The sequence below is a fragment of the Eretmochelys imbricata genome, chromosome 3 (genome assembly GCF_965152235.1).
Source record: "Eretmochelys imbricata isolate rEreImb1 chromosome 3, rEreImb1.hap1, whole genome shotgun sequence".
Classification (NCBI taxonomy): Eukaryota; Metazoa; Chordata; order Testudines; family Cheloniidae; genus Eretmochelys; species Eretmochelys imbricata.
The window spans coordinates 91,014,804-91,042,119 of record NC_135574.1 but is presented as its reverse complement, the minus strand read 5'-3'; the positions used below and the strand labels follow the sequence as shown (position 1 = coordinate 91,042,119).

The 27,316-nt window shown below is 42.3% G+C and overlaps 1 protein-coding gene across 1 annotated transcript in view; it reads left to right on the top strand.

Moving 5' to 3' along the window:
* Window positions 1-27,316, top strand: part of CEP85L (centrosomal protein 85L) — a 179,521-nt gene that overhangs the window by 116,689 nt on the left and 35,516 nt on the right. The window contains exon 4 of the mRNA XM_077812142.1: window positions 13,005-13,126. Coding sequence (XP_077668268.1) covers window positions 13,005-13,126 — 122 coding nt within the window. The remainder of the gene's footprint in view (window positions 1-13,004; window positions 13,127-27,316) is intronic.

The window sequence follows — 27,316 nt, the reverse complement described above, 5'->3', positions numbered from 1 at the left end:
AGACGCCATATCATGGCAAACATGGAGCCCGCTCAGCTCACTGTCACCGTATGTCTCCTGGGTGCTGGCAGACGCGGTACTGCATTGCTACACAGCAGCAGCAACCCATTGCCTTGTGGCAGCAGACGGTGCAATAGGACTGGTAGCCGTCATCGTCATGTCCAAGGTGCTCCTGGTCGCCTGTGTGAGGTCGATCAGGAGCGCCTGGGCAGACATGGGTGCAGGGACTAAATCTGGAGTGACTTGATCAAGTCATTCTCTTTAGTCCTGCAGTCAGTCCTATTGAACCATCTTATGGTGAACAGGCAGGTGATACGGATTGCTAGCAGTCCTGTTGCATCATCTTCTGCCGAGCAGCCATGAGATGTGGATGGCATGCAGTCCTTCTGCACTGTCTGCTGCCAGCCAAAGATGTAAAAGATAGATGGAGTGTATCAAAAAAAGAAATAGACCAGATTTGTTTTATACTCATTTGCAGACCCCTGCCCCCCGTCTAGGGGACTCATTCCTTTAGGTCACACTGCAGTCACTCACAGAGAAGGTGCAGCGAGGTAAATCTAGCCATGTATCATTCAGAGGCCAGACTAACCACCTTGTTCCAATAAGAACAATAAGTTAGGTGCACCATTTCTTATTGGAACCCTCCGTGAAGTCCTGCCTGAAATACTCCACCCCCTTGTTGATTTTAGCTCCCTGTAAGCCAACCCTGTAAATCGTGTCCTCAGTCGCCCCTCCCTGCGTCAGAGCAACGGCAAACAATCGTGCATCTGAGTTGAGAGTACTGTCCAGAGCAGTCACAATGGAGCACTCTGGGATAGGTCCTGGAGGCCAATACCGTCGAATTGTGTCCACAGTACCCCAAATTCGACCCGGCAAGGCCGATTTAAGCACTAATCCACTTGTCAGGGGTGGAGTAAGAGCCCTTTAAGTCGAAATAAAGAGCTTCATCGTGTGGACAGGTGCAGGTGTACATCGATTTAATGCTGCTAAATTCGACCTAAAGTCCTAGTGTAGACCAGGGCTAAGATTGCATACATTGCAACTGTAATGGAGTGCTAAATTGTATTGTACAGATCAACCATTAGGTGATGCTGTGTGTCACATACCTCCTTAAAGCTCACAGTAGCTATTCCTGGCAGTGCATTAAAGAGTCTTATAGGGTTTACATCTGGTCGGTCTCTGTCTCTGTGTCTCTCTCTGTCTCTCTCTCTCTCGGAAGGAAGCTCTGTAGACAGTCCATATCTGGTACAGAAGCCAGGACTGCTAGTAGCAACCTACCGTGTACAAGGTGTACATGCAAAAAGAAAAGGAGGACTTGTGGCACCTTAGAGATTAACAAATTTATTTGAGCACAAGCTTTCGTGAGCTACAGCTCACTCCATCGTTGTACATGGCGACAACAACCCTTTACACTCGCTTAAAGCAAATGCCCATTTTGAGCTCTTTCTTGCACTCTTTAATTGGTGCATTTAGTGCAATACAACTAACCTTCAGAGATCCTAAGCCCTTACAGATGACTTGATTGATAAGTTGATATTTCCCTCTGTATTCCCCCTCATTTGGCTCATGTATCTAAAAATTTAAAAAGTTCAAAGTCCTACTGGTGAACATGTCTATTAAGCCTCTAATTATTTTGTCTCCTCTTCTTCCACTGTTGTCCTGAAAATAAAGTATGGCTAAGCAAGTGAAAGTTAATTTCACCTTAATGAAAACAAAATAGTTTGTATGTTTCTGTCCTGTTACTTCGTACAATATATTTTTATATTTTCTCTCTCCTGGTTCTTTTGTTTCACTTTTGTATTCTGAAATAAATCAGTGTGAATCATGTCTTATGCTTAATATACCATTCCAGTTCATGTCTAGGTAAAACATTAGTACTAAGAAAATTTCACTGAATGTTTTGGAAGAAATGTAACAATGCAATATAGTGCTGTGTACATTGTTACCTTTTCATATTTTTTTCTATTCAAAGCCTTATTCTATTAGTTATTGAGTTGCTCACAAAAACAGCAATAGTAGCATTGTTAGTCACAAGCTGACCTAAGTAGCATTTTTCTTTTTAATAAATATTTTTATTGAATAATGTTAAACAATTATACAATGGAATTCAAGAATATAGGTCCATGTAATAGAATAGAGGCAAATTTGACTAACCTATCAAAGCAAAACAACTATTTATCACTATTAAATCTAAACAACTACTACAAAGACAGGACAAGAGGGAGGAAAAATACTTTAAACGGTATTTTATGTACTACTTTCTAAACTATATCACTTTAGAATCTGTTATGTACAGTCATACGAGATTAATGCTCAAAACAATGTAACACTTAAAACTGGGAAATGAAACTTGTATTGTTTTTTGCCAACTTTAGACTCCAAATTGCCAGTGCTAATTTTGACTTCTGTGAAGTGGGGTACCAATTAATGCAACTGTCATTCTAGCCTTTTGTTCTGCAGAAATCCCTTGTGTGCACATTCATATGGACCCTTTTGTAATTATTAGTGGGCATGTTTTACAGTATATGTGCTTGCTCCTTAAGTAGACACTTCGGTAGACACGGTGGGGTGAATTCTGCCCACAGCTACACCTGTGCAATCCCAATCATAGACATTAGGAAGAAAAAGACCTATTAAGTCATCCTCACCATCTCTCTGCTAGGACAAGCTTATTCTCTATTTTCTCTAGAGTTTTTTGTCCAGCGTAGTTTAAAAAAATTAAGTGACTTGATTTCCAGCACTTTCGTTGGGAGACTTTTGCACTACCTATTATATCTCACTGTCATTAGGTTTTTCCTGGTGTTAGCCTACATTTGCGCTTCTGTAATTTCATCACACTACTTAGTTCTGCATGGTGCATGCACCCATTAAATAATTTCCCTCTTTCCATGGAAATATTTACAGACTGTTACGTCTCTCCAAACTATGCATGTGGTCTCTTAATCCTTCCTCATAAATCAGTCCCTTCGGGTCCCGGATCTTTTTGGTTGCCCTTCTCCAAACTCCCTTCAGTACATCAATATCTTTCTGTTATGTGGGGCCCAGAACTGAACATAGTATTCCACATGGGTTCACACCAGAGCTATCTATAAAGAGGTTATCCTCTTCTTCTCTCCTCCATAATGTGATGATTTTGTGTATGGAGCCCAAAACTGCATTACCCTTTTTTTTGCAAGCCACATTATATTGCAAATGTGTCTAATTTTTATTGTCCATTTTTAACCCACGATCTCTCTCATAGCTGCTTTCCAGGTTACATCCTCACATCAAGTATACACATTTCCCAAGTTGTATTAGGGTGCATTTTTCCAAGCTGAATTTCATTATTTCCTGTTGCTGTTTTCTGATCTTTTGGATGACTCACTTTTCTTCTTCACTTAATAAAGATGTTAAAGAAGACTGGACTTAACAGCAGTCTCTGCAGAGCTCCAGTAGATACTATTGACATCAGTAGGGTTGCATGGTTATAATTTAGGACAAACTGTGACCCAGAGTGTGCTGGATTTGCAGAGGCATTAACAGATTTTATCACACCTTAGGGTTGGTGTACATGGAACATACACTAGAGGGATGTGATTTGCATGTTAACTGGCCCATATAGGTCCTGCTGGTATAAACTAAAAGTTCCCTAGTGTGCACTGATATGGTGCTGTTTGAAATAGCAGTGAAGAGTGGTGGCACAGAGTTCAAGTCGGGCAGTACACACCCACGGGATTCTGAGTACTTACTTGCATTGCTAGCTCCACATCTACGCTGCTAATGTTAGCAGTGCTAGTGCAGGTAAAGCCATGTAGGTATGTCTGCTTGAGCTGCAGTCACGCCTCAGATTGCAGTGTAGACGTACCCCTAGTCTTTCCTGTTACGAATTTAACAAATGATATGTTGCTAAGTGGCGGCACATTTTATCCTTGTATAGCAAAGGCGCTAGGTTCAGTGAAATAGTAGTTGGTTAGAATTCAAACACTGCAAGTCAGGATTATTGCATTCTGCTCCTCGTTCGGCCACTGACTTCTGTGTGACTTTGGGTGTAAGTCTCTGAACTTCTCTGGGCTTCATTTTACCCATCAGCAAAATAGGTATAGTAGTTCTCTACATTACAGTGGTGTTGTGTTAAAGAGCTATTCCACTCCTATACGCTCATCCTGAGTAAATGGATCGATCATAGAATATCAGGGTCGGAAGGGACCTCAGGAGGTCATCTAGTCCAACTCCCTGCTCAAAGGAGGAGCTATCCCCAATTTTTTGCCCCAGATCCCTAAGTGGCCCCCTCAAGGATTGAACTCACAACCCTGAGTTTGGCAGGCCAATGCTCAAACCACCGTGCTATCGCTCCCATGGCTGAGAAGAGGTATGGGCAGGTGACAGGCGGAATGGTGTTAAAGAAGTCCCCGCACGCTTTTTGCTTCAGACTATGGAGCAGCCACGGAGCTAAACCAAATCCACTACCAAAGCCCTAACCCTTACCCTGCCCAGAGGAGGAGAGAACAGAAGTGTCTCTCTGCAGGAATAAAGCTTCCAGCCTTACTTCCCTCCCCCCCACCCACTCTAACCCTTTTAGGTTGATATGGGAACTGTTGTGGAGTTGAGGTGCATGCCACACAGGTTTATGGTTTGCTCCTCCTCCTAACTCCTACACCACCTCCTCCTTTCCTCCCTCCCCCTCCAAAAAAAAAAAAAAAAAAGAAGAAAAAAATCCTGCTACTCTTGTGCGGCAGAGCTGCACCAGTTCCATCACCTTGGCCCCTCTGCAGAGGGGGGTATCATGCCCTTACATGATGATGTCTGTAAATTACATTGTTACAGAGGGGCTATGTACAGTTCATAAAAAGTGTGGGGTTTTGAAACAGCTGTTTGGACTGCAAGCAACTGGTCAGAAGTGTCATTCGCTTAAACAGTATAATTTTGGCTTCTTGCTGGTTGTGCGAAACAGTAGTGGGCAGCTGGAAACTTTACTGTTGTAAAGTAGAACTTAATATATTTTAATAACTTATTAAAATACAACTTTCAGGGAAGATTATATGAAAAATCATTAACTTTTTTTTTCAGCATAGGCCCTCAGCATTTTGGCCCCATCTAATTATATGTGCTGAGCTACTCAGTGCTTTCTGAGGCAAAAAGCATGAGCATGGTTGAGGAGGAGATCTTAATATTGTCATTGAAAACTGGACCCAAATACTGCTCGGTTAAATTATCTGAATGTTAATATCTTGGGAGTCTAGAGAGAGATTCTTTTCCCACTGTTAGAAAACATGATGGTATCGGTCAGTAATTTGTGTCCGAGCAATAAATATTTTGCATATAAACCAGTACAGCAAAGATTTTTTTTTTTTTCCAGCAACTAGCTGTGTCTCAGCTGTGACTTGAAGGATTGCCAGGTCCTGAAAGTCAAGGCCAAGTCCTTGTTCAGAAACAAGCTAGTGGGGCTTTGGATGTCCGTGTGCAAAGGATACTGTTTTAACTGAACAGATGTTTTCAATCTGAGTTAGATATGCTTGGAAGAGGTGCCAGCTAGCAAAAATAGTCATGTTTTCTAGGGGCAGTTGGAAAAGAATGCTGGGTGTTTCAGACGGGCATCTTTTCTCGTTGCAGTGGAGGGTGACGGTGTTTGAAGTGGGAACGTGTTGTTGGCTTTACTGGATATGCTGTTAAAAACAAACTGTATTCTCATTACATGGTTTGAGGGCTTGAAAGGACAAAAAGTTCTCAAATGTAATTGGACCACCTGTGTTTCTATCATGGCACAATTCAAACTATTTAGAAAGCTGTTGAGAGTATTCAACACCATGTGCTCTAAATGAGTGAAGTGAACCTTTGTTATTCTGGGCCCTATTAAAGTATTTATAGCACAGAACAAAAAGGATACAAGAAATGGAAAAATAATTTGTCAGTTTGGAATGACCAGTAAAAACACCTAGGTTTGATAGGTTTCATAGAAAATTATGATGCTCTCTAAACATTGTGCACATCTATGAGAATGGATATGTTCCAATAGCAAAAAATTTGTTTGTGAAAGTCAAGTAAATAGACCTTTGGTACTGTATGTACATATATTGACACATCCCCCATTATATAGCAACTATTTGGCAAATCATTAATCATTATATGTTTAACTTTCCAGTGTGTATTCTGTCTTGTTTTCAAGTGGCATTGACAGGTCACTGACAGCCGCTGCACATGGTCGTTTTATTGTGTGAAGTAGATTTTGTGTTGCTTTTTGCTTGCACATTACGACATTATTTTTTAAAGCTATTTTTGCAGTGGATTTATGTAGTGGACTTGTTTTGAAATATTCAGCTAGAAAAATATATGGAAGCTTCCATATGATTTTCAAATAAAAGGGGCAGGATTTAAATTACTTACTTTAATCTCTGCCTCCCCCCCCCCCTTTAGGTGCTTTCCCAAAGAATAGGGAGTTGCACGCTTTGTAGCTTGTGTAATCCTAGCTCATTGCACACACCAGGTGCTCCTTGCATTTCTCCATTCCTCTCCCACAAGCTCACTGTGCCAACATCTCTTTTCAGGGACTCCCTGCAACTCTCCCATACCAGGGTCCCTTATCCCTCCCCCATAGTAGCATCTCTGTGTGCCCCTCCATCCTTGCTTTTCCCCATACCTTCCATTCCCCTCTATGCCAGAGGGCTCTGTGTGCCTGTTTCCTCCCATAGTAGAATCTTCCATCTTCCCTGCCCCCCATGGCAGAGACTCTATGTAATCCTTCATTAAACCTTAACTCCTTCATCCCCATGCCGGAGTCCCCCAACATCCCTCACCCACCAGGAGTTCTCCATGTATGCCTCCATTCCCTCTCCCCCCTCCACCAGACACCTTTTTTCTCTCTGGGAAAGGAATAAAAATATGAGACGGGAGTATTGTTGTGCTATAAAGTGTAATGGGTGCCATCAACCTCTTCTTTGATCTATAGACAATTGGAGATGTGCTTGAGGCTTGGTGTGCTAAAGACCTGGCAGAAAATTCATGTGCCCCCATTTCACCCTTTTCAGGTTTTTGATTTCTCCTGGGATCAATAGGGTGCTGGTCATTGGTGCCTAGAACATTCCCTGAAATTTCGGACTAGATTGGATGTGGCATTCAAAAGTTACCTCATGACAGACAGACAGACAAACTGAAATGCCACTGAGTTGGGCATAAGGCTGTCTAAATTTGGCCAACATGTTCATTCTCATTGGTCAGTATAAGAGCCAGAACTTGCCTTGTTCAAGCAATGATATGACATTTATATTCATTTACAGTCTTAATTTATATATTGTCGTTTCATTATGCAAAATATTTTAGGAGAGAAACTGAAGAATAGTTTTGCTAGAGTTGAAAGTACAAGAAGAACTTTATGTAAAATTGCCCTTGTTGGAATCTGGTCAGCATACCCATTCCCTTGTAAAAAGTGTTTTAAGATCTCTGACTGCAGTTGCTCAGAGTTTTTGTGTTCACCTGCACATCCACAAATGTGATATATGCCATCATGTGCCAGCAATGCCCCTCTGCCATTTACATTGGTCAAACTGGACAGTCTCTACTTAAAAGAATAAATGGACACAAATCAGATGTCAAGAATTATAACATTCATAAACCAGTCGGAGAACACTTCAATCTCTCTGGTCACGCAATCACAGACATGAAGGTCGCTATCTTAAAACAAAAAAACTTCAAATCCAGACTCCAGCGAGAAACTGCTGAATTGGAATTCATTTGCAAATTGGATACTATTAATTTAGGCTTAAATAGAGACTGGGAGTGGCTAAGTCATTATGCAAGGTAGCCTATTTCCCCTTGTTTTTTCCTACCCCCCCCCCCGACGTTCTGGTTTAACTTGGATTTAAACTTGGAGAGTGGTCAGTTTGGATGAGCTATTGCCAGCAGGAGAGTGAGTGTGAGTGTGTGTGTGTGTGTGTGTGTGTGTGTGTCCCTGGGAAAAAAAAAAGGGGGGGGGTGAGAGAGCCTGGATTTGTGCTGGACATGGCCCACCTTGATTACCATGCACATTGTAGGGAGAGTGGTCACTTTGGATGAGCTATTACCAGCAGGAGAGTGAGTTTGTGTGTGTATGGGGCTGGGGGGGTGAGAAAACCTGAATTTGTGCTGGAAATGGCCCACCTTGATTATCATGCACATTGTAGGGAGAGTGGTCACTTTGGATGAGCTATTACCAGCAGGATAGTGAGTTTGTGTGTGTGTTTTTTGGAGGGGGGTGAGGGGGTGAGAGAACCTGGATTTGTGCAGGAAATGGCCCAACTTGATTATCATGCACATTGTGTAGAGAGTTGTCACTTTGGATGGGCTATTACCAGCAGGAGAGTGAATTTGTGTGTGGGGGGGTGGAGGGTGAGAAAACCTGGATTTGTGCTGGAAGTGGCCCAACTTGATGATCACTTTAGATAAGCTATTACCAGCAGGACAGTGGGGTGGGAGGAGGTATTGTTTCAAATTCTCTGTGTGTATATAAAGTCTGCTGCAGTTTCCACGGTATGCATCCGATGAAGTGAGCTGTAGCTCACGAAAGCTCATGCTCAAATAAATTGGTTAGTCTCTAAGGTGCCACAAGTCCTCCTTTTCTTTTTGCGAATACAGACTAACACGGCTGTTACTCTGCAACCTTTTTGTTTTATGTCTCCTTTGGAAGATATGCCCAACAATTTAAATAGTAATCATTATACCTAGCTCTTATGTAGCATATTTCATCAGTAGATCTCAAAGTGTAGATCTTCACAGTAGATCTTCACAAATTCTGTGTCATGCCTATTGCTTATGGGGCCAGATTCGAACTAGCAGGGCTCATCTACACCAAGAAGTTAATTCGGATTAAGGTAGGGTACAAATGAAAATTGCATAGCTATTCCAGATAAACTTCAGGTTATTTTATTCCAAAATAAGAGCACCCACACAAGGAGTTAATCTGGAATATCTATTTCAGAATAATTCCCCATGCAGACAAGCCCTTAACTCTTTTGATGATGCCAGACCCTGCCATCCTGTGACAGAATATGTAGACAGGAAGTTGCCTCCATTCAACTTCCCTTCCTTTTACTCAGACACTCAAGGGAACATCTGTAGACTGGCTGTTTTGGAGACAGGAGGGAGAGAATGCCTTTGGGAAGGCTAGACTCCATACCATAGGAGTCGACTCTGTGGGTGCTCCAGGGCTGGAGCATTCATGGAGAAAAATGTGCAGGTGCTTAGCACCCACTGGCAGCCAGTTCCCTCGCCCCCGCCAGCACCTCCTGCCTGCTGGTGGCCCCGCTGATCAACTCCTCCCACTCCCTTTCAGCGCTTCCTGCCCGCCATGATGAACAGTTTTGCGGCATGCAGGAGGCTCTGGGAGGAAGGAAGAAAAGTGGGGATGGGGCACGTTCAGGGGAGGGGGTGGAACTGGCTGGGAAGAGGTGGGGTGTGGAGGGGAAGAGGTGGGGTGTGGGTGGGGACTTGGGGGGGGTATGGTGGGGGCAGAGCTGGGGGTTGAGCACGTCGGGGGCCCAGAGGAAGCTGGCACCTGTGCGCCACACCCATGTCATGTGACTGGGTTGAACCTCAAACTTTGGAGAATCTGTTAACACTTCTTTTCTGCTTATATTAACTTATTTTTGCTTTCTTTTTATAAACCTTGTCCCTCAAGCAAAAGACCTTGCTGTCTGCAACTATATTTTTTGTTCCAACGATTTATTCCACCAGTGGACACACTGTCATTAATGAAATAGGCTGCTGTATCATACAGCAAGAGTTGTGATCTCAGCGTTGACAATTTCATAGCTATGCAATGCATGGGACACTGAATCAAGATATCAAACTAATGAGTTTTCTTAGGAAGGCAGAGAATCCCTGGCTCTGAGAGGCAGGGAAAGGTGCGAAAATAGGGAATCTGATCTGGTAAGATTCAAGATTGTTTCCTCTCTCTGTCTGATTGTAGCCTAAAAGGTCCAGTAGCTGGGGTAGAGAGGCAGGCAGCTCTGTAATGGGAAAACCAGCAAAGGAAATGCTATATGCCACCAAATATGGCCACCTTTTACTGATTTTTATTATGCAATCCAGCCTCTTGTCATTGGTACAACTAAGTTTTGTAAGGCATGCTTTTTTTGGCCATGCAAAACAGATTCTGTTAGTGTTTTTGCATTGGGGCATAACATCCCCTGTACCAGACTCGGAAAAAAATTGTTGGAGGGGACGATGGGACAGTGATTTTAGGATCTTGTGAGAAGCAAAGACTAATGAGAGGGAGCTGGTCTGACTTAGATTGAAAGGCCAGTATCCACCCAGGGCCTCAAAGATTCTTGACTTTTGCAACTTATCAAAAGAAATGTGTCTCAGTACCTTTTTAAAAATTTTATTAAGCCACTTGAAAATAAAATCAAGAAAACACATCACCAAAATGAATATTACTAATAATAAATCAAACTAAAAAGAAAACAATGCAACTTTCAAATCAATACCAAATCAACTAGTTAAATCATCAAATTAAATACTAAAATTTGCTAATCTTTGTCACAGGTCCTAATGAGCACCCCTCTCAGCCACGCACTAGGACTGATGGGAGGGCAATCCAGGCCTCTGTGTGCTGAATTTAAAACCAATTTATATATATTTTAAAGGTACATATATTCATGGGGATTACATAATTTTTTCATGTAATTCATTGGAGGTGAAATCTAGTGGTTGGCTGAAGGATGATAAAATGATATTTGAAGATCTCAAGATGCCAAGGGCTAGATTCACAAAGGGGATTTAGGCCTTGAAACACTTAACTCCTAGGCAGGCACCCAGGCTCCCACATGTTTTATGAGGAGAGTTAGACGTCTAAGAAAGGGATCCACAGAAGCCAGCAAGTTGAATGGGGAGCCTCCGAAGATAGCAGAGTGAAATGCAGAGGAAAGGAGCAGGACTTAAGGCCCAGATCCACAAAGGTACTTAGGCACCTACATAGGTGCTGGAACTAGGGCTGCCGGGGGTATGTGGAAGCACCCCCTGGCTTGAAGTGGTTTCCGTCGTGTACAGAGTTTTTACAGTTTGGTTCAATTGCTCTCAGCACCCCCACTATACAAATTGGTCGAGCACCCTTGGGCACCTAACTCCCTTTGATCTGGTACCTGACTAACAGGCCAGAAAGAGGCACCCGTCTCCACTCTGGATTCCCAGCCATGAACCCTCTCCTGGAGTTAGATACTTAAGCCAGTTCAGCCCTTTTTTGAGAGGTGGGGAGAGAGAGCTACTTTTTCTCCCTGTTGTAGCCAATAGCCCAGTGGCTAGGCACTCCCCTGGTATGGGGAAGAACTGTTTTCAAACCCCTACTCTGTCTGATTTGGAGCAGGGATTTCACCCCAGGTCTCCCACATTCCAGCCAAGTGCCCTAACCACCAGCCTATTGGGCATTCTGGAACACGGTCTCTCTCCTGTTGGAGTTGTTCCTCTATATAAATATTCACTGGGCCAGAGAGAGAGAGAAAGTGAGAGACTGACTCTATAGTCTGGCAGTTAGGGCATTTCCTGGGATATGGGAGAGTAAGGTTCAAGTCTCTGCTTCCGTGAATATTTAACTATTTATACAAATTATACAGCTTCATCAGGAGAGAGAGAGACACCCCAGAATACTCAATAGCCTGGGGCACTGCATGCGGGAGACCTGGGTTCAAATCCCTGCTTCAAATCAGGCAGTATGCAAATTCAAACCTTGGTCTCCCACCTCTCCCATAGGAGCATACCCTAACCACTGGAGCTGTTGGGTACACCGCAACACCTACTCCTACCTGCCCTCAACATTGCCAACGTGCACATCCCCACAGCCAGAGAAATTCCCAAACTGCTCACCCCCAGCTGTCTTCTGTGCAGGTTAGGCATGCTCAGAGCATGTCTGGGATTGGCTCTGCTGGGGAGATAGGTGGGGAAATGCCTAGTTTGAGGATCTCACCAGGGCTTAAGCTGGGCATCAGGACTTGTGCAGCTTTTTGTGCATGTACACCAGAGGGAATGTTGGGTGCCTACAGGGTTAGGTGGCAGCTGATCAGTGATTTTGTGAGTGTTAGTGGTGCCTAAAATGTTGGAGTCCGGCACCTAAGTACCTTTGTGAATCTAGTGCCAAGTGCTCTAATACAGTGGCTCTCAACCAGAGGTACACAGAGGTCTTCTGGGGTACTCAACTCCTCTAGATCAGTTTTTCTCAACCTGTGGGTTCCAACCCCCAGGGGGATCACGGGATAGGTTTAGGGGGCTCCCGAGTGCAGGGCCGGCATTAAGAGATGGCAAGCAGGGCAATTGCCCAGGGCCCCACGCCACAGGGAGCCTTGCAAAGGTAAGTTATATGCTTCAGCCCCGCTTCCTGGGGCTCGGGCTTCAGACAAGGCTCACAAATGAAAAACAGGCTCAATTATCACACTGAAATGTAAATACAATATTTATATTGCAATCAATTTATTTTATAATTATATGGTAAAAATGAGAAAGGAAGCAATTTTTCCTTAATAGTGTGCTATGACACTTTTTTATATTTTTACGTCTCATTTTGTAAGCAAGCAGTTTAAGTGAAGTGAAACTTGGGGTATGCAAGATAAGGGGTTACAGTAGTCTGGAAAGGTTGAGAACCACTGCTCTAATGCCATCAGGAAATCTTTTGATTCTGCTCAAAAAAACTGCAGCAAGTGCATAAAAATGTGCATCAAATTTTCAACAGTATTTCCCTTAACCACAATATTTGACCTCTTAAATGGCCTTTTTTTCCTCCAGCTCTAGTTTCAGAGGATATTGCCTTAACAATACTTTCAGAGTAATCTAAGATGAGTTTGAAAATGGGATCTTTTGGATCAAAGTTTCTTTGCTTTTTTAAAAAAAGTTAACTTTACTGTATGCTTAATTCTTTGCTCAGTTTTCTTTTAAGTAAAACTGCAAAATTAAATACAAGAATGTTTTATGTTTCAGAAAGAACTTTACACTTGAAACTCATAGAACACGGAAAAAATTCTTACAATTTCTGTTCTTTGAACTAATCTATATCATTTTTTAAAATGCAGGTTCTGACTGGATCGTCTCGTCAAGGTTACACAGGTACAGGCTATCAGGATTTCAGTAATTGGGAATCCCTTATGAAAATCAAAGAAGGGTTGCTAAGACAGAAAGAAATTGTGATCGATCGGTGAGTAATCCTTTGTCTTCAATTGCTGTGTTAAGTAATAGACCAGATTATTGACATAGAAAGTACTATAGATGTTGACTTTCAAAAAGACCTGGTTCAAAGAAGGTTTTTAGCACTCAGTCGTGCAAAGACTCATGTACAAACGGGACTAGTCAGTGTGTGCAGTTGTGTACGCGTGCATGCCTTTGCAGGATCAGGGACATAGTGTAATTTGTCTGTCTTTTCATTGACATTGGTTGAGAGAAAGGCGAATGAGATCATTGTCTGGGACTGTTGCCCCTAAGATTACAAAAAACAGATCTTTAAGAAACTGTCTGTAAAACCTTAATTTTCCTTTTTTCAGCCTGAACAATTCCTTGAAAATGACTTGGAGGACAAAAATTGGTTATTTGTAACCCATTCTTGAGATTTTTCCCTATGAAAAGTTAAAGGGGGGGTGAATGCTACAGTTGTTCAATGATATAGTCAAACCAAGCTCTTAAAGATTTGAGAAATTGGCACCATAGAGTTATGCAAATGGTAAAAGTGCATTCAAACATTCCTATGTGTTACTCAGAGAATGATAAATCCAGAATAAATGTCTAGATAAACACTTCCTTTATAATCAGTGGTATGAAACAATCAGAAGAGGACCATGATCAAGACAGGGTGGGTGAGGTAATATATTTTATTGGACCAACTTCTGTTGGGAGAGACAAGCTTTTGAGCTTACACAGAGCTCTTCAGGTGTGAGAGACTAAGGCCTGGTCTACACTACGCGGTTAAATTGGTGTAAGCTACCTTGTGTTGATCTAGCTGTGAAAGTGTCTTCACTTAAATTTGGCTCCCGCTGACATAAGTGCCTCTCTATACTGATTTAGTAACAGCACCTCTCCAAATAGCGTAGAGTCATAGTTGATGTAATTAGGTCAATGCAGTGTCAGTGTTGACACCGTATTGTTTGCATTGACTGTTGGTGGGCTTTCAGGAGCTGTCCCACAATGCCCGACACTGACATTACAGTCGATACAAGTGCTCCTGGTGAGGACATGCGCTGCTGACACAAGAAGCCAAGTGTGCATACACACAAGCGATTGAATAACTGCGTTGGTTGTATGTCAGCGTCAGCTGGGTTGACATAATTTTGTAGTGTAGACATGGGCTAATTCAAAGTGTCACTGCTAAATACAAGAAGAACAGGAGTACTTGTGGCACCTTAGAGACTAACAAATTTATTTGAACATTAAGCTTTTGTGGGCTACAGCCCACTGCATGCAGTGGAAAATATAGTAGGAAGATTTTATATACACAGAGAACATGAAACAATGGGTGTTATCAGACATGCCATAACGAGAGTGATCAATTAAGGTGAGCTATTACCAGCAGGAGAGAGAGAGAACCTTTTGTAGTGATGATCAAGATGGGCCATTTCCAGCAGTTGACAGGAACGTGTCAACTGCTGGAAATGGCCCATCTTGATTATCATTACAAAAGGTTTTTTTTCTCTCCTGCTGGTAATAGCTCACCTTAATTGATCACTCTCGTTATAGTGTGTCTGATAACACCCATTGTTTCATGTTCTCTGTGTATATACAAAAAGAAAAGGAGTCCTTGTGGCACCTTAGAGACTAACCAATTTATTTGAGCATGAGCTTTCGTGAGCTCATGCTCAAATAAATTGGTTAGTCTCTAAGGTGCCACAAGGACTCCTTTTCTTTTTGCGAATACAGACTAACACGGCTGTTACTCTGAAATCTGTGTATATAAAATCTTCCTCCTATGTGGCACCTTAGAGACTATTTTCCACTGCATGCATTCAGTGAAGTGAGCTGTAGCTCACGAAAGCTTATGCTCAAATAAATTGGTTAGTCTCTAAGGTGCCACAAGTACTCCTGTTCTTTTTGCGGATACAGACTAGCGCGGCTGTTACTCTGAAACCTGCTAAATACGAGGTTTGAAAGATTGTTTAGCGTAAACAGTTAACACATTTGAAGGGACCATTCAAAGTGAAGTGGCCTGTTAACACCTCTCTAGTCATAGAGAGAAAAGGAGAGGGGGGAAAAGCACTAAGGTGGTGTTAGTGGGTTACAGATTTGTAATAAGCCATAAATCCAGTGTGTTTATTCAGACCATGATTTTTAGTATCTAGGAAAGTTATGAGTTTAAGCTACCAGGCTCATCATTTGAAAGTGTTGTGCAGGTTTCCTTTGAGGATGAGGACTGATAGTTCAGATGCAGAGTGATCACTTTGTGAAAGGTTTCAGAGGGGTAGCTGTGTTAGTCTGTATCAGCAAAAACGACGAGGAGTACTTGTGGCACCTTAGAGACTAACCAATTTATTTGGGCATAAGCTTTCGTGGGCTAAAACCCAAGGTGTTCACCCACAGGTGATATGGACGTTTTATAACTTTTATGATTTTTCTGAGACAGTTTATTCAAAAGCATAGTGATTGTCTGGTTTCACTCATGTAGTTGCTAATGGGGCATTTAGTGCATGGGAGGAGGTACACCACATGTTGTGATATGCATGTGTAGGGCCCATGAATCTTGAAAGGTGTGTTGTGGGGGTTGTTGATCATTGTAGCCGTGGAGAAATGTCTACAGATTTTGCATCTGTTGTTTTGACAGTGTCTGGTTCCTCTTTGCGTTGGTGTGCCGCAATCTGCAGTTGAATGTTACCTTCTAGGTTTGTAGCAGTTTCTGAAGTTTTTGGTGTTTGGCTGAATGAAGCTTTGAAAGACAAAATGTGCTTTTAGGGAAAAATCTAAGTTTAATGAAGCTCATGTTAAAGGAACAGATGTGAGCTTGAGTCATGAAGTGTGGATCTGAATGTCAAAGAGCATTTGGATACTGGGTTTTTGGTTTTTGTTCATCTCTAATAATGGACTCTTGCCTCTGAGGAGCTGGTAAAGGTGTGTAAGCTATACTAATTGTGAAGTGTGTGAAACCTCTCATTAACAATTGGTGTACAGAACATAGATAATTATATAAGATAGAGATTGGCCAACTACAGGAATGATGGATGTTTGTTATGGAATATTTTACTGCTCTGTTATTTAATGCCAATGACTCTTTTCTTCTAATGCATTTGTGTAGCTCAGCTGGACACAACTTTTTGAACCCAATAGAATTATGTCCCATACGTAATCTGTTCAAGTGGGCTGACTCATTTTAGTCTTTGACTGCTACAAAGAGAAAATAGTATGTACCATTTTCTTTGAGCCACTATCCTCGTTCACAGAGTATGATAGTTTAGATTACAGCATGTAGTATCGTTCCTGGAGCAGCTTCTGTGTCGCACCTCCAAGAGGCACAGCACAGAACTCTCAGCCAGGGGAAGGGGTGGGCTAAGGTGGCTTTAAGCCACCCTGGCATCTTCCTGATTTGGGGCTATTCCAGTGGCTGGAGAGGCCCTGGGCATAATTTACATAAGCCTGGGGGAGGGGAGCAGGGTCCGTCTAAATTATGGCTGTCTCTCCAGTTCGCTCTATGTTCAGCTCCATTTCTGCAGTGCTATGTGCTACAGCCCCTCACCTGACATGCTGCTCCTCCTTCCAGTGCACCCTCTACCTCAGCGCTTGTGAGGGTGTCTGTGGAGCACAGTCTATAGCTGTCTCTCAGTTCCAGTGACAGAGGATTTTTTCCCAGCCAGATTAGGGGTTTACTCCACTGTGGCCATTTTAGCTGGCATCTCACCTTATGTGTTTAGATTTTAGAGGATGGCAGCTAACATGGTTTTCATGTTTCTACGCTTCTTCATTCCCCTTCTGTTAAACGTTTCATGATTACAACTGATCATGAACTTCTGTTCGACTAAAATGACTTTTTGAATTCTAACTATCTGATTTTGTTGTTGTTTTTTTTTCTTGGGATGGCCATCAAGTATTTTTACCTGGCAAAAAAAGCATTTTTACCTGGCATTTTGAATGGCAAAAAGTCTGACTACTGTAATTCTCAGCCCTTTTCCCTCTGTAGCTGTGTTTAATTTAGTTCTCTTCTTACATGTTCTGTTTGCAATGATAACAGGAAATACAGGTCCTTGTGCATCTCTCAGAAAAGTCTGTTACGCTGATTACTTCTTATTCAACTAAATGTGGTAGAATGCATAATGGAAGCTATTAAAGGTGCACAACAAAACCTTAGTGACCTCACATTCATTTGCTTTAAGTACATACTCAGCACTAGTGTTAAGCATGTAGTGAATTACCATCATGCAGCTTAATAGCACTATGCAGGAAGGATTTCCTCCTGAGTAGCAATCCTTCATTTTGGAAAATGCTTGCTTTAAAACAATTTGTAAATCATTATTTTTAAAGCCAATGATTTGAGATATTTTTAAATAATCTAACACTTATATTTTTGTGACGTTTAAAGTTGAGAATTAAAACCGGCTTTCTTTTAACAGTTTTTACAAGTTTTGACAGTTACAAAACTAACCAAAAACAGTACATAACACTGTTGGCTCTTTTAATGTAGAAAACAAGGTTAGGTTCCTGTTTCATAGTGCAGAAATATGGCACTATTGATCATAATTGGTGTTCTGCACTCTACGTGAAATCCTGTGTGGTGCCTTTGGTTCATAATATTTATCTCTAATAATATCTTTCATCTACAGATTTCAAAGCACTTGCACAGGTAGGCATTATTCTGGTTTTGCTCGTGGTAGGCATTATCCCGGTTTTGCCAGTGAGGAAACTAAGGCAAAGAGGGACATGGGGAACCAAGGGTAGAGTTAGGAATAGAACCTACATCTCCTGACTCAGCCCTATATTATTCTGCCTGCAGGACCGTACTTTTAACTCATTTTTGGAAGGGTGTGTTTACACTGGATATTAAAAAACAAAATCAGTCATTGTTAGCACTGGTGTTCTATTGCCAAATTGCCCACAGTTCAATTTGATTCTTAAATTGCAGACTCTGTGCTTAGGGAAAAGGAGGAAAAACTCATTTAGTTTCCTGTAGTTTTGATTGTAGATGCTTGGGGGAGACAACTTTTTATGTGTTTTATGGAGGCCTGTGAGGTTGTTGGGGTCTCTCTTTTAAACAGTGGTTGACATTGAGCTAATGTAAAATCCAGTTCGTAACAAACTGGTAACTTGACAACACCAGAAAACTAGTTTAATATAAATGCTTTTTCTAAAACACCTCTTTCCTCATCTATCTGGAAATCAGAGCAATGCTATAGTGCTGGCCTTCCATATAATGGGCTGGATTTTCTTCCCCAGTGCTCTCATCCATCCCACCTGTTCCCTGCTGCCCAGTACAGGACATAGTCAGATAAAAAGGAGCATGGCTGGGACATATCTATCCTACACCAATCTCTGGCTTCTGTTTCAGTGCTGGGGACATTAGTAACAGAGTAAGTTTGTTTTTAAATGTTGCACTTACATTGTTCTGACATGTGCTAGGGACTGACCCTGCAACAGTTGTCTAGAATTGGGAGAGATATAAATCACCTTTGCACCTCCCACCCAAATCTACAGCATGTGCACTCTGGTCTAATGATGTGCAGACAATGGATGTTTTAGATTTAAAATCGCTTTGGATAATTCAGTGTTACTTTACTGTTAAAAAAAAAAAAGGGGGGGGGAACCCTGCCACCTCCTTCCACCTGAGAAGAAGCAAAAAACAAGCACTCTGGATCAGAAAACTGGACAAACATCCTTTTCTGTGTCTTAAGCATTTGAAATATAGTAAAAGCTGGATAGCTGAAATCAAACCAGTTTCAAGTTGTCTTAAAAGTATTTCAGTGAATAGTGCTCAGTATGCACAAAAGTGCATTTTGGTAGTTTCCTGTCAGTGGAAAGCCAAAGATTTGAGTAGAATTAAAAAACAAAACAAAACAAAAAAACAACCCACCTGGTTCCATTTGTAATAGAAAAATTGGTTCACTTTTTATTCCACTTACCATGTTGACAGGTTTCAGAGTAGCATCCGATGAATTGAGTTGTAGCTCACAAAAGCTTACGCTCAAATAAATTGGTTAGTCTCTAAGGTGCCACAAGTACTCCTTTTCTTTTTACCACGTTGAGCAGCAGATTTACTAAGTGACTGGTTCAAAATCAGTTGGAGTCCCATTCTGTAGATCAGCTTGAAAGCTGAGCACATATGAACACAATAGTATCAATAAGTAGATAAAAGGCAATTATTTTCATTTGGAGTATTGAAAAGGTACTTCTAAAAATTGCATATCTTAATGCCTCAGAGACTGAGATCAGTTTTTATTCAGCCATGAAGACAGAGTAAAAACTGGTCCAGATCCATCTCCTCTTCTGAGGAAAATGCATGAGAGGCTATGACTGCGCGCGCACACAACCAGTGAGTACATGGTCTTTCCCCTCCACACACAGGTTCATGAGGAATGATCGAGCCCTGAATTAGGATTTGCCTTAAGAGCAGATGTGCTGCTGTTATTGTAATGTTTACAAGCTGAATGCTCTACTAGACACCGTACAAAGTAGCTTGAAAACATAGCCAAACCTGGATTGTTTTCACTTTATTGTGTTATTTCTCAAGGATTTTGTTTTGACATGTGACATCTTATTTTTAACACTAGAGGGAGCAGCGAGTTCTTCTATTAATTTGGTAAATGCCAGTGTCGCATTTGAATTCTGCAAGCGTCTGTTTTGCTTTGTATATTAAAAATGTTAAAATTGTAACCTTGTTTTATAATATTTGGAGTGGTTCTGAATTTGACCAACCATTACAACCAATGCATCCGATGAAGTGAGCTGCAGCTCACGAAAGCTCATGCTCAAATAAATGGGTTAGTCTGTAAGGTGCCACAAGTCCTCCTGTTCTCGTTACATCTAAGCATTTGCAGTACAAACTTAGGCAGTACTGGCACTGTTTGTCTGGCAGGAACAATGTGTAACGGTTATATGAGTAAATGCCAAATATTTGAACATATGACATAAGCTACTGAAAATACCACTGCACTCGGCAATGACTGCAGTGTTCTCTTCCAAACAGCTTATTTTTAAGGAAAGGTAAATGTAAAGGTTAGAATTTTAGCGACTAGCTTTCATTCCTCAGGGTATAATAACGTTTAGATTCTTAGAACAGCTGCTAAATCATTGGTTTCATACCCCTAGCTGAATTGTGGTTAGAGCTTTCATTTAGATGGCTGAATTAGATCCATTTTCTTTCCTTTTGTGAAATTAGTTTGTCTTGATTTGTTGACATCATACTGTGTGTGATTGGATCATGTGCATGTTACTTCCAGTATCCATTATTCAGTGCTTAATTGTAGCTCTCTTGATTTGAGTATTTTGTCAAGGTCTACAGTATTACTGTGTGCATAGAAACGGCATTTTGAAATAGTAATTTTTGCAGCGATTTGAGAAAGGGAGGGTAGTGAAGTCATGAATGGCCTGTTCAGAGGCATATACTCTTTTAGATATGAATGTGCAACAGTCTGTGATGTAAATGGGAACTCCATGCATTAGATCAAGACCAATATATTTATGGCCCACTGGGAGCATGTTATAAAATTGTACTCACCCACACAGTCAGAATAATGCATTTTTGGAGAGCAACTGAGTAAAATATAATTGGCTTTTTCCTTATCCTGGATCATTTTTCGTAAGAGATGAGTGTGAAGGTTTTGTACCTTGACTAGTAAACTTTCATGGTGATTTTGTCATTTAACAAAAAAAAAAAATCATGTAAGCTCAACCTTTCCACAAGTGGCTACAACTTAGATCAATACAATGGACATGAAGATATTAAAAAGTCTTTCTCCACATTTTCATAGGCTACATAGTAGGTTTAAACTTGGTATGAGATTTGAAGTATGCTGTATCTTTTTTTAAAGCTCTAGTTTTTTTTAGCACAAAACCAATGTGAAACAGCACTTCTCACCCTTCCACTGATGTCTGCACTCTGTTTTAGAAAACTACAGAACTCCCCCAATGTTGTGGAGGAACCAGCCCTTTTTCTGAGCAGACAACTCTGTGTATCTTTCTCCCTTTCCACCTTCTATATATTCCCTGTGGTAGTTATAGCCATGTGATAAATAGCAAAGCCGTGTGATAAACAGTTGTTGTGTATACCTTTGACTGCCTCACCTGCACTCTCACCACTAACCATTTCCCTTGGGCCTTATTCTAACACTCAAATTTCTAGGCTGCTCTAAAAAGCAGCCATGTACAAAAATAACGTTCCAGATAAATGTTTCCTCCTAACTTCCAAATGTGGTATTCCTTTCTCCATGCCAAAATTAAATTCTCCAGAGGACCAGGTATGAGCAGTGTTCAGTTTGAACCAATGGCAGGTTTAAGGTAGCTCATGAACAAACCGGGGCTTTATTTCATTACAAATGAGGACCTTCTCCACTGCCATTCCTTACCAGTGATCAGAGCTTTAGGATTTGGTACTTGGAGATCTTGAGATACTGGAATGAAAAACTTTTTTTTTTTGGGTATGAAAAACTTACTTTACACCATTTTTAGAACTTTCTAAAATGTATTACTTACCGTTTTCCTCCCTTTCAGTGCTCTGTGCATTTGGACTCATCGTCCCAAGAGAACCCAGCTTTACCAGCAAAGGGATATGAAATATTGTATCCATTTAAAAAAATCTCTGTAACAGTTTCTCTGAAACAGGGAGGCGATACATTATATAAAGATTATTGGCCCTCCTTTCAAAATTACCTGCATAATTCACTCATGGCTTTAGCATTCCTGAGTAATGAGGCCACATTATTCTATCATGTATATCCTGATCTTAACGGGCTTTTGTGTGCTATCCCAATACAACAATAAATAATAATATAATGCATCTATTTCTCAGTAACTTGTGACATTCCAGTTGCCATTTGATCTGTTATAAAATTGGTAATATCCCTGTCCAATGGATAAAGCTCCTATTCCTAAATTTTGAAGTTCTCTAAGGTCCTGGACCTTAAACCTGACACTGGTGTAGAACTAAATATTCCCATGAAGAGAGTCGGAGCATAAATTTGAAAGCGAAGACGGAAATATTTCTCTGGGAGGCTGATTTAAAAGAATAAAATACCCATCCCCCCAGCTCTTTGAGGCTATTAGTAATGTTAGGACAATCTCCCTCAGGATTTAGATTAGGGGTGAGAAAGCAGGTGAGCTGGTTAAAGGTGCATGATGAATGCAATTTATTACATAGATATCACCCTCAGTTATGGGGTGGTGTGCATGCTCTGTGTGCATACATGGATATATGTAAAAGCTTTAATTAGCCAGCCTCGAGGAGACTGGTATGTTTTGAACGTGAGAAAGCGACGTTAGTGTCCATTCTGTCCTCCTAACATTTTGGGAGAGAGTCAGAAAGAATTTTTATCTTAAACAGGCCTGTTTATTAATACTGGTCACTGGAGACAATCCAAGATCGCTCACATCCTGATGAATTCCACTCTGAAAATAATGTGCAGTGCCCTTTGTGCCATGTAGAATATTAGCTACTAATGTGAGATTTTCCGGTGAGATCTTTATTTAAGCTAAAGAGATGAGGAGGTGCAAATGAAGTGTAAAATCAGCATTTCCCAGCACTTCATAGATATTAAGGTCAGAAGGGACCATTATGATCATCTAGTCTGACCTCCTGCACAACGCAGGCCACAGAATCTCACCCACCCACTCCTGCAAAAAACCACTCACCTATGTGTGAGCTACTGAAGTCCTCAAATCGTGGTTTAAAGACTTCAAGCATGACAAATGAGAATGAGGATATGGAGGTAGATATTACCATATCTGAGGTAGAAGCGAAACTCGAACAGCTTAATGGGACTAAATCGGGGGGCCCAGATAATCTTCATCCAAGAATATTAAAGGAATTGGCACACGAAATTGCCAGCCAATTAGCAATAATTTTTAATGAATCTGTAAACTCAGGTGTTGTACTGTATGATTGGAGAATTGCTAACATAGTTCCTGTTTTTAAGAAAGTGAAAAAAAATGATCTGCGTAACTACAGGCCTGTTAGTTTGACATCTGTAGTATGCAAGGTCTTGGAAAAAATTTTGAAGGAGAAAGTAGTTAAGGACATTGAGGTTAATGGTAAATGGGACAAAATACAACATGGTTTTACAAAAGGTAGATCATGCCAAACCAACCTGATCTCCTTCTTTGAGAAAGTAACAGATCTTTTAGACAAAGGAAACGCAGTGGATCTAATTTACCTAGATTTCAGTAAGGCGTTTGATACCATGCCACATGGGGAATTATTAGTTAAATTGGAAAAGATGGGGATCAATATGAAAATTGAAAGGTGGATAAGGAAATGGTTAACAGGGAGACTACAGCGGGTCCTACTGAAAGGTGAACTGTCAAGCTGGAGGGAGGTTACCAGTGGAGTTCCTCAGGGATCAGTTTTGGGACCAATCTTATTTAATCTTTTTATTACTGACCTTGGCAAAAAGTGGGAGTGTGCTAATAAAGTTTGCGGATGATACAAAGCTGGGAGGTATTGCCAATTTAGAGAGAGACCGGGATATCATACAGGAAGATTTGGATGACCTTGTAAACTGGAGTAATAGTAATAGGATGAAATTTAATAGTGAGAAGTGTAAGATTATGCATTTCGGGATTAATAAGAAGAATTTTAGTTACAAGCTGGGGACACATCAATTAGAAGTGACAGAGGAGGAGAAGGACCTTGGAATATTGGTTGATCATAGGATGACTATGAGCTGCCAATATGATATTGCCGTGAAAAAAGCTAATGCGGTCTTGGGATGCATCAGGCGAGGTATTTTCAGTAGAGATAAGGAGGTTTTAGTACCATTATACAAGGTACTGGTGAGACCTCACCTGGAATACTGTGTGCAGTTCTGGTCTCCCATGTTTAAGAAGGATGAATTCAAACTGGAACAGGTACAGAGAAGGGCTACTAGGATGATCCGAGGAATGGAAAACCTGTCTTCTGAAAGGAGACTCCAGGAGCTTGGCTTGTTTAACCTAACTAAAAGAAGGTTGAGGGGAGATATGATTACTCTCTATAAATATATCAGAGGGATAAATACCAGAGAGGGAGAGGAATTATTTAAGCTCAGTACCAATGTGGACACAAGAACAAATGGATATAAACTGCTCATTGGGAAGTTTAGACTTGAAATTACACAAAGGTTTCTAACCATCAGAGGAGTGAAGTTTTGGAATAGCCTTCCCAGGGAAGCAGTGGGGGCAAAAGACCTATCTGGCTTTACGATTAAACTTGATAAGTTTATGGAGGAGATGGTATGATGGGATAACATGATTTTGGCAATTAATTGATCTTTAAATATTCATGGTAAATAGGCCCAATGGCCTGTGATGGGATGTTACATGGGGTGGGATCTGAGTTACCCAGGAAAGAATTCTCTGTGGTATCTGGCTGGTGAATCTTGCCCATATGCTCAGGGTTTAGCTGATCACCATATTTGGGGTCAGGAAGGAATTTTCCTCCAGGGCAGATTGGAAGAGGCCCTGGAGATTTTTCGCCTTCCTCTGTTGCATGGGGCACGGGTCACTTGCTGGAGGATTCTCTGCTCCTTGAAGTCTTTAAATCACTTGTCTCTTTCATAACTCTAGCTGTCCTTTACTGTTCGCCATATTAATTAAAACTGGCATACTCAGAACAGATTCTTCCCTATGGTCTCTAGCATGCCCCCTAGGCAGAGTCACACCAGCCATCTTGTCAGATGGAGGGAGTGTGCCTGCTGTTCCATGTTTTCATGGGGAGTGGCATGCTACCTTTTGCATAGCAGGCCGGCTTTGAAGACTGGTGCAAGGGGAATGATGTGTGCATCAAGAAGGAACAGTCCCTGCCATCTCTGGAGTCCCTGCGCTCCAGATAGGCCCTTACTTGAGGGGCACAAGGGGAAGCTGGTGCATTACCTCCCACATATACACAGCTCCTGTGCACCTGCATAAGGTATAAGGATTGTCAGAATATGGCCCTAAATTACAATGTCTCTATGGGGTTAGGCTGCTGTGAGTGAGACCTGGATTGGCACAGTATATAAAATGCTGTACGTACCTGTCCTGGGGTGCACCACTCCCCACTGGTCTGGTTCCTCCTCCTGGTCACTCTGGGTATTAGTTCTTGAGACAGACGCCCCCATCCGCAATTTGCATGCTGTCAGTCCAATTCTGGTCTGCAGCTCCTCTCGCTCCAGGACAGGGGTGGGCAAACTTTTTGGCCTGAGGGCCACACTGGGGTTCCAAAACTGTATGGAGGTCTGGGTAGGAAAGCTGTGCCTCCCCAAACCGCCTGGCCTCCTCCCACTTCCTGCCCCCTGACTGCCCCCCAAGACCCTGCCCCCTGACTGCCCCCCAAGACCCCGCCCCCTGACTGCCCCCCAAGACCCCGCCCCCTATCCGACCCCGCCCCCCCGCTCCCTGTCTGCCCCGCCCCCTATCCACACCCCTGCGCCCTGACTGCCCTGCCCCCGGCACTCCCACACCTATACAACCTCCCCCCTCCCCTGTTCCCTGACTGCCCCCTCCCGGGACCTTCTGCCCCTTATCCAACCCCCCAACCCCCTTACCATGATGCTCAGAGCAGCATGTCTGGCAGCCACACCGCCCGGCAGGAGGCTGCGGGGGAAGGGGGAACAGCGGGGGGAGGGAGGCGCTAGCCTCCCCAGCCAGGAGCTCGGGGGCTGGGTTGGACGATCCCATGGTCCGGATGTGGCCCGCGGGCCATAGTTTGCCCGCCTCTGCTCCAGGGCCCTTCATGACTTAGCCCTCTGGAGTACACTCCATCAGCAGTCCTAGGTAGTCTTCCCATTCACTGCCTTAGTTATTCCATGCCCTCGGGAAACCCAGGCCCACCCTATTCTCCATGTTCCAGTCCAGGAACCTTCAGCTCAGCAGTTCAGGGCTTCCTCCCTCTGCCGTCACTACTCCTTCCCTGGACTGCTTCCTACCACTCTGGTTCCCCTTCTCTCTCTGGGAATACCAGCTCCAAACCTTCTCTCTCTTCCCAGTGAGAGACTGCCCTTTCCCAGCTACCCCCATCAGTTTCCAGCTACTTGGCTTTATAGGCTTAGCCTGTTCCTGCACAAGGTGGGCCTGCTCACAATCACTTCATTCCCTGTTCCCTGGCTCCTCCAGGTGCCTGTGGAGTTAATTGGCCTGCCTGGCCACCTTAACCTCTTCCAAACCTTTGTGGGGTGGACATCCTATCACAGTATCCTTTCTTGCATCAAGCTGCATTTAACAGGAAACCCTCTCAACTGTGCAGCATTTTTTAGCTGCCACTCTCTCACATCACCTCTGTGAGGCCAGGGACAAAGCCAAATGACTTTGAAAAGACAGTTCTTTCATAGGCTGTGAGCAGACCTGGGAATGAAGACCATCATAAACCTCATCTTCTTCCATTCCAAGTGCAAGACATACTTTTTTAACCTTGCCTTTGCTGATGTGAATACACAGCAGTGGGTACATTTAAAAACAAGAACAAAAAAAGCCTTAAAAACAAATTTCTACCAAAATAAAACACTGCACGGTGCACACAATTCTTCCTCGGAAAGAGGGAAAGAGAATGATTGATACATGACAGATGTTAGCATGTCACTTAATGCATGATTGTGAGGCAATCAGCTTCTGTGGTTATGACATCAGTATAAAAACTTTATAGAACAGAACCAGTTCTCACAAAATGCCAGCCAATCATCGTGAACCTACATTACCTCGCTCTGTGAATCTTCCCAGAGATGCCACTGAGCACAACTTCAGGCAAAAGCTAAATGGCACCGTGGAAACTGAAAACTGCTCTACCAGTGCTGAACTGGGCCTAGAGACGTCTGTAGCTCATGGTTTCAGAGTAACAGCCGTGTTAGTCTGTATTCGCAAAAAGAAAAGGAGTACTTGTGGCACTAAGTACTTGAGTACTTAGAGACTAACCAATTTATTTGAGCATAAGCTTTCGTGAGCTACAGCTCACTTCATCGGATGCATACTGTGGAAAGTACAGAAGATCTTCTTACACACACAAACCATGAAAAAAATGGGTGTTTACCACTACAAAAGGTTTTCTCTCCCCCCACCCCACTCTTCTGCTGGTAATAGCTTATCTAAAGTGATCACTCTCCTCACAATGTGTATGATAATCAAGTTGGGCCATTTCCAGCACAAATCCAGGGTTTAACAAGAACGTCTGGGGGGGTGAGGGGGGTTAGGAAAAAACAAGGGGAAATAGGTTACCTTGCATAATAACTTAGCCACTCCCAGTCTCTATTCAAGCCTAAGTTAA